Below are 20,694 nucleotides of genomic sequence, written 5' to 3'. Positions count from 1 at the left end.
TGAGTTCATAGCCAGAGCTAATCAGGAATGACACAAGGGGCTGATGGATCTAACAAACAAAACCTCCTCTTACTCCTCACTTGCCTGTACCTAGCATTGCAGTTCATGGCTGGATGTGTTAAAAAACCTGTTGCACTGCTTCAATCATACCCAAGAAGCACACAGTGCAGTGGCATGTCACAACCCAGCCCAGCCCATGCCACCAGCAGGGTTGAGCTGCAAGCTCAGCACACATTCACACTGCAGAATCAAGATGCACACACCAGCGTGCTTCATCCTCCCCAGGAGCAGCCACTGGTGTCCATCATGCAGACCTGCACCAGTCCTTCTCACCAGGGCTGCCAGCTAAACAGCTGTTTAGTACTGGGTTAGTCTCACTTCAGTCATGCCCACTCTGCCTTCCCTACTGCCTCCAGCTACGCAGGGAGCCCTGCTCTGCCCCAGCAGCTCCGGCCCCGTCCCCTGCACTGGCGTCTGCACCGAAGCCCACCTCGTGGGACGCAGGCATGGCACTTCAGAGACAGAAATGACTCTCCTCTGAATACATACTGCAGCCCCCAGTTCTATACATGGGATATGTTAGTCAACACACTGTATGCCTTTGTTATCAATAGTTTTTTAATATAGGTATTTTTTGGAAACTTAAAATTCTTTCCTAACACAAATCTTGCAAAGTTTTGGTGGTGGTTCCCCCCCCCCCCCCAGCAGAGTATGTGCTTAGTACATCTGTCATTCACACAGAAGAGGCTGAAAAGTCTTCCTTTTCACATTTTGCCACTTCAGTTTTAGATATGTACTTAAGGGACAGGGGAGGAGGGAAGGCTGTTAGAGAAAAGAGTATTTCCATCGACCCATTCTCTGTTATGCACAAAGCCCACTCCTGATAGGGCCTTCAGATAATCACCTTGCTCCCCAACATAAAAGCAAAGTAATATGAACCATGGTCATCCACCATGAATGCTTTCCACCTAACTGGGTGGGGAAAGAGTAAAAGCAGCAGCTCTCCCAGACTCTACATGCTGCCATCTCAAAACCAGTAGGTGGTGACAACTTTATCTTTTTGTGCAGACAAAGAAACAAAAAAAACCCCACCAAAAACCCCCAAACCAACCCAAAAAGTAGTGTTTCAGTGCTCACAGTTACAGAATTGTCCCCCTGGTTTGCTTCTCCTTTATCATGATGTTCCCCCCTGACAGAAGGAAATAAAGGGAAATTGCATCACAGAAAGATTCCTCTAGAGGTGTAAGCTATAGCTCATGAGAAAAGCAGTGTCTCTGGCACGAAACCATCCTTTGCCCAGTGAAAATCCAAGGGATTTTTGAGCTGTTGATACATCAAATACTTTTTCCCCCCCACTCTGGAATGCAAAAGATCCCTTGGCAAAAACCCAGTCTAGTAAATCATATTTGTCTCTAGAAACACTCCACAATAGAAAAACATTTGTTATAGATTAGTATTTATCAGCTTTAAGTTCATCTGTAAAAAGAAGAACAAAAGAGGAAAGAAAAGCCAAAAGTAAACCCAGGTCACTTTGGTGCTTATGAGAACAGGGAACTCATTTTTCTTCACACAGCTCTGCCACTGCACTTCAGCCAGCCTGTATCAACTCAGGGCTAAAGGAGCTGTCAGAAAACCACAGGCTTAATACAACCTGGGGACCAGAAAGCAAGTTGTGTTTATTAGGGGTAGGGTGGGGGATATATAGAAAATGTGAATCTGTTTCCTAACCCTCGCTGTAAATTCTGCGCCTGCTTCCATCTGCTGGGAAAGGCTCATGATGAACAAGTGACCTCTGCTTGTTCTGGCTCTGTGCTGATGCTTGTGAATCAAGAGCTCCCTTTCAGTCTGAGAAACTGAGTTCTAGGGAATTAATGAATGAGCAAAAGCAACAAGTTTAAAATTGTCAGTAAAACCCACCAGTTTCACTAGCAGACGAGAAGTGCTGGGACGACTGCAGCTTTAGACCACTGATCAGAGAGGGAAGACAGAAACCCAAAAAAACCCCTCACTATTCACACCTGAATAGCACATTGGACTTTGGAAGAAGTGAAGTCAATTCAATGGTGGCTGAAAAAACCAGGCAAACTAGAAATCACCTTTAAAAAGGAACAGGGCATTTGATCTCGGCCAGAGGCATTACCAGACGGGGATGAAGAGCAGCCAAAGGAACACAGAGAGCAGGTCCAACTGAGGGAATAAGCAATTAGGTTTCACATCTCCCCCCGAAAAAATGCTTCAATTCAGATTTGTAAGACTACAAAAGGATTTGTCTTGTGCTGAAAGGGCTGCTCTTGCACTCTGGCTGGGAAACAGCATCGTGCTTTGGGCTGTGAGTGTGTCGGTGAGGATACCTCCAGTCGTCTCAGCTGGAGAGTCACCAGAGCTAGAGGGCTGGCTGCTGCTTCTAATGGCACTCACACATAAAGCTGAAAACTGTGTGCTGTCATGTCCTCCCTTGCATCTTCCATGCTTTGTGCCCTCTAGGAACTGAGCAGAGTGAGATGCAACCCATTGCACGTGGGTGTAACTGCATCGGTGCCATGTGACAGAGGTGATGCACCCAAGGCTTGAGCACAGACCAGCACACCACTCAGGGTAGCTAGCCTGATCAAAGCTTGCCTTAATGATCTGAGTGATGCACAACAATTCAGCAGACACCAACTGAGGTGCCCAGCAGCCTGTAAACTTCAGGCCAAGTCAGTTTTGCAGTAAGTAAATTTACAGTACAGTACATGAGAGTATACATTGACTAAGTTATTGCCTAAGGCTCCAGCGGGCTGCATGCCCAGCTTGGGAGCCAGCAATGGCACAGGACTGCATTGCCATCTTGGAATGTACAATTGCTTGGTCTGAGCATCACCAGGAGCCATCCACGTGGGACAGAGACCAAGCCCCCAGCCCAGCTTAGCTGCCTGGGGCTGGCTGCACCCCAGCAGTGCCTGAGCAAAGCACTCAAGTTGGGTCAAACCAGAGAGGATCCCTGCAAGCAGGCAGCGCAGGACCCACCCACAGCAGCTGAGATTCCTGCATCCACCGTCTGTGGTGCTGACATGACTTTTAGACATTGATTAGGTTCTCTTTGCTGTTTTTCTTTTTAAACAAAAGTGCTCTCTGTTGCTCTGGCTCCGTGGAGCAGGACACCACCTACAGCTGTAAGAATCTCGATGTGTTTGTATTGTTTGAGTGAACCACACTTCCCTCCCTCTTTGTACCTCCTCTCTCTTGTCTCTTCCCACTCCTTCCTTTGCCCTTGCCCTGTGCTGCTTGCAGTTGTGTTAAATACAAGATCAGGCAAACCCTGAAGGCCAGTTTACATTTTTATGTTTTGTTTTTGCAGATCTCCATCACAGATGGAATTTTTGCTGGTCATTTCTTGGAGCCAATCCATTAGCAGGACAAACCAAAAGAAGAGAGGGCAGTGAAAACAAACCCCACGACAGAGACGGAGGAAAGAATCAATGAGCAAGCAGAAATCAGTTTTCCACTGGGGTGGGATTGGCTAAGGGCTGGCTCACGATGACTTGCACCACGTAGTCCTTTGGGATTTTCAGCTCTTCCAGTTTCATTTTGTCTGCCAGGGGCCTGCCCGAGAAGAACCAGCGCTGGCTGCCTGGCTCCACTCCCTCCACCGCGTGCAGCCTCCTCTTCATGTGGTAGACTGTGTCCATGCTGCGGACCATGAGTTTGAGGTCTTTGCCTGTGGACAGGCGCAAGCGAAGCTGGCATTCGTGCCCTGAATTGGGGGGGGGATCAGGAATATCCAGAGTCTCCAGGTCGCCCTTCTCCTCTATCATGTTGATAGGTGGGGCAAGGCAGTAGACTGGAAGCTGGTAGCGGTTGCCCAGTTCATCGTAACACTCCGTAAGAGCACCTTTAGGAGAGAAGAGAGGAAAATCAATGAGTATGAAAGCTTTTGACACTCAGCATTGAAGTGGTCACACTCAGAAGCATTTACCCTACAGACAGAATAGAATAAACCAGGTTGGAAGAGACCTTCGAGATCATCACGTCCAACCTATCATCTAATCCAACACCACCTAATCAACTAACCCATGGCACCAAGCACCCCATCAAGTCTCCTCCTGAACACCTCCAATGATGGTGACTCCACCACCTCCCCAGGCAGCCCATTCAATGGGCAATCACTCTCACTCTGTAGAACTTCTTCCTAACCTCCAGCCTAAACCTTCCCTGGCACAGCCTAAGACTGTGTCCTCTTGTTCTGGTGCTGGCTGCCTGGGAGAAGAGACCAACATCCACCTGTCTACAACCTCCCTTAAGGTAGTTGTAGAGAGAAATAAGCTCACCCCTGAGTCTCCTCCTCTCCAGGCTAAGCAACCCCAGCTCCCCCAGCCTCTCCTCACAGGGCTTGTGCTCCAAACCCCTCACCAACTTTGTTGCCCTTCTCTGGACACATTCCAGCAAGTCAACCTCCTTCCTAAACTGAGGGGCCCAGAACTGGACACAGGACTCAAGGTGTGGCCTAACCAGTGCTGAGCACAGGGGCAGAATGACCTCCCTGCTCCTGCTGGCCACACTGTTCCTGATACAGGCCAGGATGCCATTGGCCCTCTTGGCCACCTGGGCACACTGCAGGCTCATGTTCAGCCTACCATCAACCAGTACCCCCAGGCCCCTCTCTGCCTGGCTGCTCTCCAGCCACTCTAACCCCAGCCTGTAGCACTGCATGGGGTTGCTGTTGCCAATGTGCAGAACCGTCCAAATGACGAGGTCTGAATTCAGGCTTTCGAAATGGACACAAAAATCTCAAGTTTTCATCTTGGTTTCGTATCAAAACTTGTGGGTGAGTGAAAAGCACCTCCTAAAAGCCAAACACATCCCTCCCCCCAGAGAAACCAGGATAAACTTCAAGAGCAGCCCACAGGAAGAGGCAAGGCAGAATGCTGCTCTCCCCACGTGCCATTTACAAGGGGACTATTTCTCCAGCAGCACATCCTCAGTTCCGGGCACACGTGCAAGAAGAAAATACTACTTGGACGAACGACACAATCCTCAACCTGTGAAATGGCAGAGACCAAAGGTCACTGTGAAAGAAAGACTTTGTAACTTCTCAAACATTCAAAGGCTGCTGAAATGGTTTCATATAGGACTCAGGTCTCAGTGAGCACTGCCAGAACAAACAAACATGAGCGCCCAAGCCAGACAACTCTGTGGCTCCGGCCAGAGCACGGTGTCACCACCACAGCAGTGACACTCAGCACATGCTTCTTATATTTGCACAGCATCTGCAACTCTCATGTTCAAAGACCTTAAGTTTCAGGAGTGATTTTTTATTTGCCCAGACTCCTGAGAGGTTCCTTGGGATAACCTGGGTGTTTGTGTTAAGGATGATGGGGCAGTGGTGTGCTGCCCTGCACCCAGCACTCCTTCCTACCAGCATGGTACAACGTGCTCAGAATGGCTCAAGACTTGTAATGCTGACTGAAAGAACAAAGACAAGTTGACTTTTCCACACTGTGAGAGACACTTCATGAAGATATTTCAAAGAACCACCTGAGAAAACCAGCAGCACATCTTAAAAAATGTCTGTTCAGAGTTAGAGCAGGCTGAAAGCAGAGCCCTGCAGCACACAGCACGCCTCAGCTCTTGTAGCAAGCCAGAGGTGCTCAGGAGGCTGCATCCTGAATCACAGCAGAAATCTCTTCTCACTGTGCTTACAGAAACCCCAAGAGGCAACGCTCCAAACAAACACTTCCCTCATTTTCAATCTACGTGCCCTCACGGGTTTCCACAGCCTTGCCCCTAGAGGGGGCACATTCCCTTGCGAGATGACCCATCCTTCTGCAGCCAGGAGTGTCTGAAGAGGAGGAAGTCCTTGAGCTACAGAGTATTTTAACAGCTCCCAACACACAACACCCAGCTGCTCCTTGCTGGAAACTAAGGGTGGTTTCTCAGTTGGAAGTTTTGTCATGCTGACAGTGAGCTGCCTTTGACTTTGCTGTTTGATCAGCAAAATTATCCCAATATGAAACTGTAAGCTGGGGACACACTGTGTCACTCAGCACACTGTGACAGCAGCATCTTCTCTGGAAACCTTTCTTTCAGACAGAAGCCCTGCTCTTTTAAAGGTTATTTTGTGTTGTCTAAAACACATGGACAAAGTCTTTGGCTGCAAGACCGATGTTCCAGGCTGGATGTGGCTCTGAGCAACCTGATCTAGTGTGAGCTGTCCCTGCCCATGGCAGGGGGGTTGGAACTGGATGATCCTTGAGGTCCCTTCCAATCTTAACAATTCTATGATTCCATGTTTTAGGTGCAGCTGCTTTTGGAGGCTTTTCTGTGTGTACAGGTAGCACACCAAGGCAGCTGTGCCCTGAGGTGCACTGTGAAAACAAAACCAAAGCAGCAAACCCAGAAAAAGTGATACCACTCATTGCAGGCCTGTGTCACTTAGGAATCTCAGAGCAAAGCAGCTTGTATCAAAACTGCATTGAACCCACACCTTTCATGGTACTTTGTGGCTTACAGGCTAAAGCCCAAAGTCCCCATGCTTCACTTTTGTTTGGCAACATTCATTTCCTTCTCTACGCCTGATCTATTTCATACATGTCACAGGATCGCAGTTCACAGAAACAAGCAGATTGTTTGATGCTAAAAAAACCCCCACCAACCCCAAGTCCAAACTTCAACAGCCTTTAGATATAGCCACAGCAGCTTTAACAACCATGTATCTTAAAAAAAATAGGATCATAGAATCAACAAGGTTGGAAAAGACCTCAAAGATCATCAAGTCCAACCTGTCACCCAACACCTCATGACTACTAGACCATGGCCACATCCAATCCCCTCTTGAACACCTCCAGGGATGGTGACTCCACCACCTCCCTGGGCAGCACATTCCAATGGCTAACAACTCTTTCTGTGAAGAACTTTCTCCTCACCTCCAGCCTAAACCTCCCCTGGCACAGCTTGAGACTGTGTCCTCTTGTTCTGGTGTTGGTTGCCTGGGAGAAGAGACCAACTCCCTCCTGGCTACAACCTCCCTTCAGGTAGTTGTAGACAGCAATAAGGTCTCCCCTGAGTCTCCTCTTCACAAGGCTAAACAATCCCAGCTCCCTCAGTCTCTCCTCATAGGGCTTGTGCTCAAGGCCTCTCCCCAGCCTCATTGCCCTTCTCTATTCAAGTATCTCCATGTCCTTCTTAAATTGAGGGGCCCAGAGAGAGACACAGACAATGCTTGAAAGTTAAGTTTGAAGTTTTTTTTTCATGAGGGGGAACTTGGGAGGGTGAAACAAACACTAAAAGAACAACTACATTTCCTGGGGAAAAAATATCCAAGTTATGTCTTTAAACTGATATGTAATAAAACACCAGGCTACAGACTCAAATCCACATTATCAAGGTGTAGGCAAACCAGCTAATTTTGAGCCAGACAAGAACTTGGGGCCTGAAGCTTTTTACATGGATCCCACTTTAGAACAGCATCACAAAGAGTTAACTTTAACTATCATGGGATAAGCTTGCAAAAGGAATTTCTTCATCATTTATATCCTTGCACAGCTGAACCAACATCAAGGTCAAAGCATATGCTATAAACACTGGATTGCTTAATCATAATCAGATAAGCAATATGAAAAAAAAAATCCCCTGAAACAGCAGCTAAGTTGGAGGTCTGCCTTTTCACAAGCAAAAAAACTAAAAGAAAGAAAAAAGACACAGTAGAGGAAACCTCTTGCCAGTAAAAACTGCACAGTCCCATCCCTGTCTAAGAAAAGCTTCATAACAAATTGTTAATGCAACAACAGGCTACCATAAATCTCACCAGTAATCCCATTCTTCCACTCATACTGCTCTATACTATTCTCAAGTCTTACTGCCTTTCAAGACTGGCTATGTTGAAGATAACCACTGTGAGCCAAAGATACTTCACAATGGCAGCACCTCCTTACTAGCACACCACATCTGCTGAAAGCCGAGCCAGACCTCTAAGGAGATGAGGAGGTGTTGGTGCTCACCTTCAAAGAGACATGGAGCTAGGTACATGCAGCCAGATAATTCCTGATGGTCTTTATAAGGCTTTCAGTTAAGGGATCTTTGCAGAGGGTCAGACTCTGCTACAGCCTTCAAGATGTAAATGTCAACGAACTCAACGGCAGAGTGTTCAGGGGTGTCACGCTGGCTGGAGTTCCAAAGCAAAGCTATGGCTGAGTGTGTTAAACAGGAGGCATGGTGAATGTGGAGCTATTTTAAGTGATGCAGGCAAACCCAATTTGTTGGAGAGGAAGAGAGAAGGTGGTTAAATTACCCACAGCCACCACGGCAAGGCCAATCTCACCAGCCAGATGGCAGCTCTTCACCGAGGCATTCGCTGCAGCGTCCCTTACACAGTGCCAAGCACACAGGAAATCAAACAGCCAAACTACAAAACCCTTTGTAATTTTGCTGATATAATTGAAAACCGTGTTTCTGATCCTTCCTGCAAGACCTCTCGGCTTGGACCACACAAGTTATTCAGTAGGAAAGAGCACTAAGAGAATGTCAAGCTTTTATGAGAGAATACAGAGGAAAAAGCAACAAAAATGGTATTTGATTTTTTTTTTTTTAGGTTTCCTTGTTACCTAGGCAACCAGGGTCCTCACCAGCCAGTTAGAGCACAGAAAAGATGCAGCCTCCCTTAAAGCAGAGAAGGAAAATGCAATGCAAGCAGAGGTCTCGCAGTGCAGCCACAGCCCTGTGCTGCAGCCCAGCCCTGCCAGCACTGTGCTCTGCCACTTGCAGAGGTTTCCCCTTTCCTGCTTCCCCCCTTCTTTCCCCAGATACTGCAGATGGATGCTGCATCAGGCAACCTAACCAAGTTCTGACACCAAAGCCTAGAAACTGAGTTGGTAGTTTGAATTTTCACTGCTGGATCATACAAGGAAACAACACAGAAGAGGCAGATTTCAGGAAGCAAGCGCAGCAGAGAGGGTGGGTGGCAGGCATGCAGCTCTAGGTGAAGGATTCCACACTGGACATGACAGATCAGGAAGTTATACAAAGATCTTACAATAATATTGAGGAAAGCACAAATTAAGTTCTTCACTTCATATACTTCAGTATTCTTCAAGTATTTAAATATTCCTTTAGATGCTGACATGACTTTAATAAACCTGGACAACATCCTGGAAGCAATACGACAAACAGCCTTTGAGGAAAGCCAGTGACAGAAACAACCAACAAACCAACCAACCTAGGCACCTAATTGAATAGAATTAACCAGGTTGGAAAAGACTAATCCAACTCTCTATCACTCAGAACTCAGGTGCCATGGCATGTGATCTTCGGAGTAGAATAGAATAGAATAGACCAGGTTGGAAGAGACCTTCAAGATCATCATGTCCAACCCATCATCCAACACCACCTAATCAACTAAACCATGCAACCAAGCATCCTATCAAGTCTCCTCCTAAACACCTCCAATGATGGTGACTCCACCACCTCCCAGGGCAACACATTCCAACAGGCAATCTCTCTCTCTCTGTGTAGAATTTCTTCCTAACATCCAGTCTGAGTACTCTGAGGCTCTCTCAGACCAATTAATTGTTCTGAAAAGTTGCCAGTTAAAGACTTACTCCATCAAGCTGGCTCCTGAGACATTCACTACCAGTGCTGCAACACAGTTAGGACAAACTTTCCAGGCTTGATTACATCAGACAGAACAGAAGATACAATGCTACAACCACAGCAGATGGGATTGTTTTAATATTTCAAAAGTATTATCAGCTCAGAGACTGAGGAATTCTGGAGTGAGCTGCCAGGCAGAGCTTCTTGTTGGTTGTTAGCCAGGTAGGAGACAGCTTGAGAGTTTCGGGTGGAAAATAAGCAGATGTGATCATCAGGCAAGTGGAATTGGAACATTTTGAAATTAATTGCCTTGCAGGCCACAACCCCCCCAAAAACCCAACACATTTTTTAATTATTAGGCTGGAGAGATTTCTCTGAATTGCTAAGGGAAAACACTACAAAAAGGAGTGGCTGAGACACTGCTTCCACCTCTAAGCAGTTCAGAGTTTAGACTTGTCCTAAAATAAGAAAGAACTAGCAACTTAAAGAGACCTAAATGACATGGAAGTAAACTTTTGCAAGAGTTACTGAAATGGGGAATATGACCACACTCATCTGAGAGCAATAGGAGATTGCAGTGCACTTCACTGACATTCTGGCATGACTTTAAAGCTGCATACCACTCTCTCCAGAAAAAGCAGGAAATTTGTTTTCCGTTTGATATACTTCTATTACTTCAAGATTCTGAGCAGCTCTGAGAAGAACTGCTCAGAAATGCCAAAAACTTCAGAACTGTGCAGATTTCCTTCTCTTCCTCCAGACAGACTTGCTGCAGGAGCAGAAATTAAGATGACACAACCCAAAATCTAGCATTGCAATAAGACTGGCTAATTTTAAGTAGCTTAAGTGCCTGTGTATAACATGTTTGCCTGAGGAACAGCTGGTTCATTTGTTTTACTCTTAATGGAAAGCTCCATTCCAAACCCAAGCTGAGCCTGGATTGCTGAATAAATTTGCCATAGTAGAGTTTTCACCTGTAGGCAATTGGTTTGAATCCAACATAGGTCATTAATGCCTGAAACTCATCATAAGCAGCAGAAAACAAGGGGGTCGTCTTCTGGGTCCTACAGTACAATGATTCCTAGAGAGCAATGACTGAGCCAGGAATGTTGAACTATCTCTTGAATCTTTATTGGTTGCTGATTTGAGGTAACAGCTGGGAAGTAAAGACTCTTATAAAGGGGAAAAACAAATGTGCTGACGCCACGAGTCTGTGAGAGTGGTGAAGGGCAACTGCTCAGCGTGTGAACTGCACCGAGACAAAACAAGGGAACACAGGCAGCGGTTTGTGCCAGCACACCTACAACCATCACAAACTGGGAGGAGTTAATAGAAAAGAAACCCCTTACTCTTTCACATCAATCCCTGCATAGCTTAATAGTGACTGAAATGGTTGAATGCTGCAGCTAGCAACTGGAGCTCTCCCGGTTTCTGGAGGGCAATGTGTAGGCACACCCGTGCCAGCCTGTGCCTCGTACCACGTGCAGAGAACAATAATGCAGCTATAATTGTTAATGGTGTGGATGAAGCACTTGATAGCAACCCACACATATAAGCCCCCCCCTCCCCCCATGCTTCCTCCACACTAAACTTCCATGGGCTATGCAAATTTCAGCTACCATAAAGCTACAGGCTTGTCTGACAAGCCACAGCACAATTGCTTACACAACCCAGCTCTGCTCTCCTCTTCAGCCTGCTTTTATAATAAAGGTCTTAGCCCAGCTCCTGAAAGAATGGGTTTTGTAGATAAGAACTGGTAAGCATTTAATATTTTTCATTTCAAATGCAGTGGAAAAACAGCTCTTCCATTAAGGGGTCATTATTGGTCTGGCTCGATTCCACAGAGGAGAGCAGCTCCCAGAGCCAGCAGGAGATCCTTGGTGAGCTTAGTTACTTGCAGCAGCTGGTGCAAGACAGAGTGGAACTGTGCTTAGTGCATTACAACAAGGGAAAGGAGAAGAAAACTAAGATACTTTGCTACTGCCTTTGTGATCCTCTCACCCTGTTCTCTGGCAGGAGAACTACCTCACAGCTGGTTCACTGAATCAGCTATTGCACAGTTCATGTTCCTCTCCACTCTTGGATGGAGCTCACCCAGGCTCCAGGATCACTGGTAAAACAGTGTACATTCAGCTCTCTGAAAAGGCTCTGTGAGGCAGCAACTCAGTCTGAGTATCTAACCAAAGATTCCCCCCCCCCCATGTCTCTAAGTCATCACACTTGGACCTCAGCACAGTGCACCCTGCTGTGGGGTAGCTTTGTGAACCAAGATCTCATCAGCAAACCATTCTTCAAACCAGTTTTGCAACTCATGCCTGCACGTTGGCACACAGGAGGAAAACCCAAACTGCTATTGCTGAATCAGGGGGGTCCAGTATCACAGTATCACCAAGGTTGGAAGAAACCTCAAAGATCATCAAGTCCAGCCTGCCACCACAGACCTTATGACTAGACCATGGCACCAAGTGCCACGTCCAGTTCCCCCTTGAACACCTCCAGGGATGGTGACTCCACCACCTCCCTGGGCAGCACATTCCAATGGCAAATGACTCTCTCAGTGAAGAACTTTCTCCTCACCTCGAGCCTAAACTTCCCCTGGTGCAGCTTGAGGCTGTGTCCTCTCATTCTGGTGCTGGTTGCCTGAGAGAAGAGACCAACTCCCTCCTGGCTACAATCCCCCTTCAGGTAGTTGTAGACAGCAATAAGGTCTCCCCTGAGCCTTCTCTTCTCCAGGCTAAACAACCCCAGCTCCCTCAGGCTCTCCTCATAGGGCTTGTGTTTGAGGCCTCTCCCCAGCCTCATTGCCCTTCTCTGGATGCATTCAAGTGTCTCAATGTCCTTCTTAAACTGAGGGGCCCAGAACTGGACACAGTACTCAAGGTGTGGCCTAACCAGTGCAGAGTACAGGGGTACCTACAGAAACTACAGAAGACCTTAGAGATCTTTTCCAATCAAAACAAAGCTATGGTTCTATGATTCTAATGAAAGCAGAGGGCAGCAGCACTGCACTGCCTGCACTCACCTGCCAAAGAAACCGAGGTGCATCTGGACAGCCAAGTGAGACTAGGTGTTTGTGCAGCTCCTTCTGCACTGCTCTGCTGGCTAAGAGGGATGTACTATCACCACCCAGCCTGAGGTGTGTCTCACCTGTGTGTTGCAACTGAAAGCCAGGCTGCCTCTATGCCATTGCTTGTCTAAAGCCTTTAGTTTTGTGTTGGATTTTGGTGGGGGGTGAGGGGGTAGGGAAAGAGCAGTAGCTGTTTACTTTGCAAAAGGGCTGGTGCAGATCTGCTGGGCATGCTGATCTGCTCCCTTTATCATAGCAGAGCATCAGCAGCAGTTTATTCGTTAGCACTAATTAACTAGGCTGAAGGTGAAAGGTAATTAAGAGTCTTCTGCAAGATAGGAATTTCTGCACTAGGGAAGCAAGCCACTTTCCTTCACATTTTAGACACAGTAGGTGTGCATCCTCTGCTGTGCTGGAGGGCAAGGAGAGAAGCTGCCATGTGAGGAGAGGTGGGTAGGGATGGAAACCAATTTGGGAAGGAGAATGCCTGTGGGAAAGGGGAGGTCAGGCCCATGAACAAACTGCCTCAGAAGTCCTCGTTAAAATCCTTGCTAATGCCAATGAGAGCAGCAGCAATCTTGTCAGATGATCTGGGATGTTCAGCCTGTGCTCATCTGCCAAAGAAGCAGCCAGGCAAGAGGGGACCCACATCAGAAAGCTCAAAAATTGACAGCAGTGCAACTTACAGAACAGAGCTAATTCTTTCTTAACACAGTTTTACTGGAGGACAAATATCTACGCTCTACACAGCTCCTTGGATTTTCATCTGCTCTGGTTATAGAAGACCATTAAGACACTCACTGGGCTGGAACTCACCTGCAATACACAATGTGGCTGAGGACTGCCAGTTACTAGACCAGGACTACGAACAACAACTACGAACTACACAGTGCAGGAAGATGGTGAATTTTAACCACAACCAGGGGTTCAGAGGCTGGTTAACCACTCACCCACTCATGGCATCCTTTAAGTCTCCTCATCACATCCAGTGCCAGGTTCTACACATTGGCCACAACAACCCCATGCAGTGCTACAGGCTGGGGTCAGAGTCGCTGGAGAGCAGCCAGAGGGACCTGGGGGTACTGGTTGACAGTAGGTGGAACATGAGCCTGCAGTGTGCCCAGGTGGCCAAGAAGGCCAATGGCATCCTGGCCTGCATCAGGTACAGTGTGGCCAGCAGGAGCAGGGAGGTCATTCTGCCCCTGTACACTGCACTGGTTAGGCCACACCTCGAGTACTGTGTCCAGTTCTGGGCCCCTCAGTTCAGGAAAGATGTTGAGTTGCTGAAACGTGTCCAGAGAAGGGCAACAAGGCTGGGGAGGGGTTTAGAGCACAAGTCCTATGAGGAGAGGCTGAGGGAGCTGGGGTTGCTTAGCCTGGAGAAGAGGAGGCTCAGAGGTGACTTTCTTGCTTTCTACAACTACCTGAAGGGAGGTTGTAGCCAGGTGGGGGTTGGTCTCTTCTCCCAGGCAACCAGCAGCAGAACAAGAGGACACAGTCACAAGCTGCACCAAGGGAGGTTCAGACTGGATGTTAGGAAGAAATTCTTCATAGAGAGAGTGATTGCCCATTGGAATGTGCTGCCCGGGGAGGTGGTGGAGTCACCGTCATTGGAGGTGTTTAGGAGGAGACTTGATGGGGTGCTTGGTGCCATGGTTTAGTTGATTAGATGGTGTTGGATGATGGGTTGGACACAATGATCTCAAAGGTCTCTTCCAATCTGGTTTATTCTATCCCTTTCCTTGCAGGCTTTTGCCACAATATGAACTCCTGAACAGCCCAATTCAGAGGTGAGACATTCTTTACCCAAATCAGATTTGACAGAGTCAGTTGTGCATTAATGCTTGCTAGTTGTTGTGTTAGCAGCACCATATGTACTGCCACTTGTGCCACTCTGTAAATCTTGGATCCAACATTGTAAGAAGGTAACAGCTTCCAAGAAACATTACATCAGGGTTCAAAGCTGACAAGTTTGTTTTTTTCACTAATGAAGTATTCATGCATCATTCTGCTTTGCATGCCATTAAAATAAATGCCTGTCTAGGCAGGCTTCTTAGATAAAAAATAAATAGATAAAAAGTAAAAGACTTTCTCTGTACACCCTCTTCATTTACATTTGCTGTTCTCCTTTATCTGTCTCCTTAAAAGGGGTGAGGGGATTTGGAAGCAAAAAGAAAGCACAGTATCACAACCATCCGAGCCGGCATCATATTGCTGCATGGACAGCTGACTTGGCAGTGGTTCCAGTGACCAGGTTATCTGTTCAGTGTGAAGATGCCCAGAAGCTTAACTCAGATGCATAGAAGTTGTTACTGCCTGTCACCACTGAATTTGTAACTAGTTTGCTGTTTCCATAAACCAGGAGTGAATACCTAGCACCCAGCATAGCAAATCTCACAACTAGCACAGTTAGAACAGAAAATCAAATGGGAGGCTAACAGCACTGTTTTGTGCAGCTGAGGGAGGTTTTCCTTTTTCTTGCCAACCACAAAGACTTCAGCAGGTTTTTTTTTCCTTTCTTTGCAGGTCTACAAAGCTTTTCCTCTGCTCCCCTAAAACAGACTTGTAGAAGCCTGCTTGAAGTCATCGATGTTTGACTACGACGTTGCAGAAAGGCTACCAGAAAACGTAGCGTGCTGGCTCTGGAGGTACAAAGACTTCACTCTCACACAAAACAGCAGAAGATGGCATTTGGACTGCTCAAGTCCTGTTAACCCTAATGTTTAGGAAGGCTCCACCATCCTATGGAAAGCAACATGTTTTGTGAGCACTGCTTTTGGAGAAGAAGAAAGCCTTTGTCCATCACATTAGGATGCTCTGCTTAACAATCACTTACCAAATGTAACACTTCTGTCTTGCTTTCCTAACGTGACAGACTGCTTTGCTGTTTCCAGGTAAGTCTGGAAGACAAAGTAACTGCTATACTATCTGCATTTTACTTTAAGGGGATTTTCCTTTAGTGCTGTGGACTGCATCATCACCCAACAAATATGCCACAGGCTGCTGCGCTCCTTTCCGAACAAGACACAAGGAAAACTTCACCTTGCTTGAGACTGATCTCATTACGTGCAATCCAATTGTCCTTAACTGCTTGTTCTACCTTGGACTGACTCTTGTAGCCACCCCAAGAAAAAGCAGGTCCCTTTTGCTCCCCAGGTGCAGAAGGCATAGTCTGACCACACTGAGCAGGGAGGTCATTCTGCCCCTCTACACTGCACTGGTTAGGCCACACCTTGAGTACTGTGTCCAGTTCTGGGCCCCTCAGTTTAGGAAGGATGTTGACTTGCTGGAATGAGTCCAGAGAAGGGCAACAAAGCTGAGGAGGGGTTTGGAGCACAAGCCCTGTGAGGAGAGGCTGAGGGAGCTGGGGTTGCTTAGCCTGGAGAATAAGGGGCTCAGGGGAGACCTTATTGCTGTCTACAACTACCTTAAGGAAGGTTGTAGCCAGGTGGGGGTTGGTCTCTTCTCCCCAGGCAACCAGCACCAGAACAAGAGGACACAGTCTCAAGCTGCACCAGGGGAGGTTCAGACTGGATGTTAGGAGGAAATTCTACATAGAGAGAGTGATTGGCCATTGGAATGAGCTGCCTGGGGAGGTGGTGGAGTCGCCATCATTGGAGGTGTTTAGGAGGAGACTAGATGGGGTGCTTGGTGCCATGGTTTCATTGATCAGGTGGTATTGGATGATAAGTTGGCTGTGATGATCTTGAAGGTCTCTTCCAACCTGGTTTATTGTCTTCTATTCTACACAGAGGTTCAATTACCAACTCAGTGACTGCAGCAGCTCGAGCGGCACCAACTCTGTCGCATGCACAGTGCCAGTGTGCTTAACCTTTGAACAATCCCATGCCCACCACAAGGCCCACTCTGGGCAGCAGAATGATGCTTGAGACTTGGTTTAATCTGTGTCCAAAGTGGATAAGGGCAGTGATTCAACCTGAGGTGACATTTATTACAGCTTCAGCTAACAGAGCAGCAGAAACCACACCTTGGATAATGTTGGCTTTTATGGAGTATAGAGAAGCCCCACATCAGTCTGCAATGAGAAAAGAATATGGAAAATACTTTCTAGGACTAAACAACTGTCCCCAAGACCATCCTATATGCAACAGAGAACAAAAAGAAAGCACAGAATGATCTAGACAGAAGCATGCCCTGCACCATTTTTCTCTTACTGCTCCCAAACTTGCCTGTATCCCTGTGCTGACATTCAAAGACCTGTTAATGAGCATGGAACTCATTAATTCACATGCTCAGTCTCCAAGTGTAGCCAGCAGAAATGTCAAAGGCTCCAGGGAGGTCAAGCAAACTGACATGATCCCACATTAGTACCTACAGCCTAAAATAAAACACCACAAAGCTGTTTAAAAAGGTGGAGGCGGAGGGGGATTACGGAAGGTTACAGGAAAGATTTGAAGCAGCAGAAGGCTGCAGCAGAGCTTTATCCCAGCTAATCTCCTCTTCACCTCCAAGATGCTGCTCCTTCAGAGTTACCTATAACGAAAAAAAGGGGGAAAAAAAGTATTGACCAAGAATAAGGGTAGACTACTGCATGTTAGTCAGAAGTGCATCATGCCCTGGATGTGCACCTAGCAGAGATTTGGGGATCTGAACAGGCAGCGAGAGACTAAAGAGGTTAAAAACTCAAGGCCTTGCTACAGCTATGACCTACAAAAAAAGCCCTGCTGGATCCCTACAGAGAAGAGACAGGTCTGAGATCTCATTCTTCCTCCACAACGACTAAGAGTCAAAACACGTACAGAAACATACACTACATTTTGGTGCAAGCTTCCTTGTTACAGCACCTTAGACACGCACACCCCGCTTCCTCCACGCAGCGCCCCGCACGCGCGCCCCCCGCTTCCTCCACGCAGCGCCATACACACGCGCGCCCCCCGCTTCCTCCACGCAGCGCCATACACACGCGCGCCCCCCGCTTCCTCCACGCAGCGCCATACACACGCGCGCCCCCCGCTTCCTCCACGCAGCACCATACACACGCGCGCCCCCCGCTTCCTCCACGCAGCGCCACACGCGCGCCCCCCGCTTCCTCCACGCAGCGCCATACACACGCGCGCCCCCCGCTTCCTCCACGCAGCGCCATACACACGCGCGCCCCCCGCTTCCTCCACGCAGCGCCCTGCACGTGCGCCCCCCGCTTCCTCCACGCAGCGCCATACACACGCGCGCCCCCCGCTTCCTCCACGCAGCGCCATACACACGCGCCCCCCGCTTCCTCCACACAGCGCCCCGCATGCGCGCCCCCCGCTTCCTCCACGCAGCGCCATACACACGCGCGCCCCCCGCTTCCTCCACGCAGCGCCATACACACGCGCGCCCCCCGCTTCCTCCACGCAGCGCCATACACACGCGCGCCCCCCGCTTCCTCCACGCAGCGCCACACGCGCGCCCCCCCGCTTCCTCCACGCAGCGCCATACACACGCGCGCCCCCCGCTTCCTCCACGCAGCGCCATACACACGCGCGCCCCCCGCTTCCTCCACGCAGCGCCCTGCACGTGCGCCCCCCGCTTCCTCCACGCAGCGCCATACACACGCGCGCCCCCCGCTTCCTCCACGCAGCGCCATACACACGCGCCCCCTGCTTCCTCCACACAGCGCCCCGCATGCGCGCCCCCCGCTTCCTCCACGCAGCGCCATACACACGCGCGCCCCCCGCTTCCTCCACGCAGCGCCATACACACGCGCGCCCCCCGCTTCCTCCACGCAGCGCCATACACACGCGCGCCCCCCGCTTCCTCCACGCAGCGCCACACGCGCGCCCCCCGCTTCCTCCACGCAGCGCCATACACACGCGCGCCCCCCGCTTCCTCCACGCGGCGCCATACACACGCGCGCCCCCCGCTTCCTCCACGCAGCGCCATACACACGCGCGCCCCCCGCTTCCTCCACGCAGCGCCCCGCACGCGCGCCCCCCGCTTCCTCCACGCAGTGCCCCGCACACGTGCCCCCCGCTTCCTCCACGCAGCGCCATACACACGCGCACTGCTTACTCCACACGAGGCTGTGTGTAAGGCTCAGACGTGTATCAGCAAAAAGGAAAGCCCACTCAGCTTCTCAATCATAACTGTCAGCAAAAGCAGCGACTGAAGAAGCTTGGTCTCTTTCCAGTTATGATTTAGAAGTGCCCCTATTGTTTTAGTCTTTTCAAGCTACACGTTAGGCCTAAGGTAAAAACTACATTTCTTAGAAATTGGTGTTTTCCCCCTTGCTGGCAAATCTGGATTTCACCAATGCACCCTTCTCAGCCTGCTAATTTCTGAGGCTATTCAAGAGATTTCTTTGTTCTGTAGTGCACTCACTGAAGCACAGTCATGACTTGAAGTTACTACCCCAAGGTATTTCTTGAAAGAGGTGATGGAAGATTTAGAAGCACTGAGTATCTCCTTTTGGCTCACCACCAGGCAGGAGAGTACTGCCCAGGTTCTCTGTAACATACCCCAGGTAGGACTTTCCAATAACATTGTGCTAGGAAGAAGTCTTCTGCTGAGGTTCAGACACTTCTGGCCATAATTATCTTGCCTTGGTCTTGGAGAAAGTTACCATCTTTCTATTACTTAAATACTTGAAGCCAAAACAGGATGACAAATGTCATGGCTACTTGTCAGCTGGAGGAAGAACAGGATGCATCCATGGGCAAGGAGCAAGTGAGGCACTCAAGGTCTGGCTGAACCCCTCGGTTACTGATTGAGACACTCTGAAAGACACAAATTCCTTGAGGAATACCAGTTCCAGAGCAAAATGCTGACAATTACAGAAGCAACACCACCTCTGAGGATCACCTTTTCACCCAGAAGGCAGCATTTCAGGGGCTCCCATTGGCTTGCACTGAGGTTTTCAATGAGGAATACACTGCAAACATTCCATATTTCCTCTTCTCATATAGGCACATGAAGCAGATCCTCATTCTCAATGTTGTAAGTAGCCAATGATGGAGTAAATGTCTACTCCAGTGAAGCATCTAATAAACTAGACCTGATGTCCTGACCACTATCAGACACTAGAGGAGTATTTTTCACTTTAAATAGACATACTGCTTGCCTGGAAGATCTTCAACACACAAATTAACAACCAGTCTGCAGTTTCTTATATGAAGAATTTGAGATGTTCTTTTGTCATGAGCCTGGATTTATTTGGAGCATTTCACAGCTATCACACAGACTCAGTCTTGTTTGGGTGGTGTTTATTTTAATTTCCCTTAAGAGTTTGCTTCAGTTTCCTGGTTCCACTCTAATGGCTTAAAAACAAACAAACAAAAAGCACCCAAACCCACCACACAGATCTGAAGACAGCGCTGTACAGTTGCCCACAATGCACCAGAAAAGGCAGATTGGAGCCAAAGACAGAGAACAGACAGGCATATGCTACCAGGGTAAGAGACTTGAGAAGAGTCCAAGCAATTATGTTGACAAAGCTCCTAAAAATACCTTTCAAAAAAAAAAAACCAACAGAGCAGAAGTTACAGACATTTAAGGAAAACAACTGTAGGATGCAGCTATAAGCAGGTTTTCATTTGAAGGGTTGATTGTTCCTAACCTGCACTTAGATATATAAATATTTCAGCCAGCCACAACTGCTTGACATCCTGATGATGTGACTCAAAGCTCCATTTGAAGGAAAGATGGAAATCCAGCAGGCCTCAGAAAGGATGCTGGGCATTGTTTAAAAAGAAGTATTAATCACAGCAGAAGTGACAGAAAGCATCATCTTAATTGTGGCTGTGGAATGAAGAGGCTTTGGAGAAAACAGACTCTGTTGCAAGGTTAAGAGGAGTCTGGTGAAGCACAACAGCGTTGAGCAAGGAGCAATGGATGTAAGTTGCAGCACAGGAAGTTCCACCTCAACACAAGGGGGAACTTCTTTACTAGAATAGAATAACCAGGTTGGAAGAGACCTTCAAGATCATCGTGTCCAACCTATCATCCAACACCACCTGATCAACTAAACCATGTAAGGGTCACAGAGCACTGGAACAGGCTCCCCAGAGAGGTTGTGGAGTCTCCTTCTCTGAAGACTTTCAAGGCCTGTCTGGATGCATTCCTCT

General features: G+C 48.3%; 1 protein-coding gene across 1 annotated transcript in view; it reads right to left on the bottom strand.

Annotated features, from left to right (window-relative positions):
- Window positions 1–3,043: 3,043 nt before the first annotated feature.
- UBTD2 (ubiquitin domain containing 2) overlaps window positions 3,044–20,694 on the bottom strand; it is a 65,422-nt gene continuing 47,771 nt past the window's right edge. Inside the window, exon 3 of the mRNA XM_054168423.1 lies at window positions 3,044–3,871. Within this exon, the coding sequence (XP_054024398.1) occupies window positions 3,474–3,871 (398 nt within the window). The 3' untranslated portion in view covers window positions 3,044–3,473. The remainder of the gene's footprint in view (window positions 3,872–20,694) is intronic.

The sequence above is a fragment of the Dryobates pubescens genome, chromosome 16, assembly GCF_014839835.1.
Source record: "Dryobates pubescens isolate bDryPub1 chromosome 16, bDryPub1.pri, whole genome shotgun sequence".
In the NCBI taxonomy this organism is placed as follows: domain Eukaryota; kingdom Metazoa; phylum Chordata; class Aves; order Piciformes; family Picidae; genus Dryobates; species Dryobates pubescens.
Note: the sequence above shows the minus strand (reverse complement) of the source record. Positions and strands in the feature narration are given on the sequence as shown.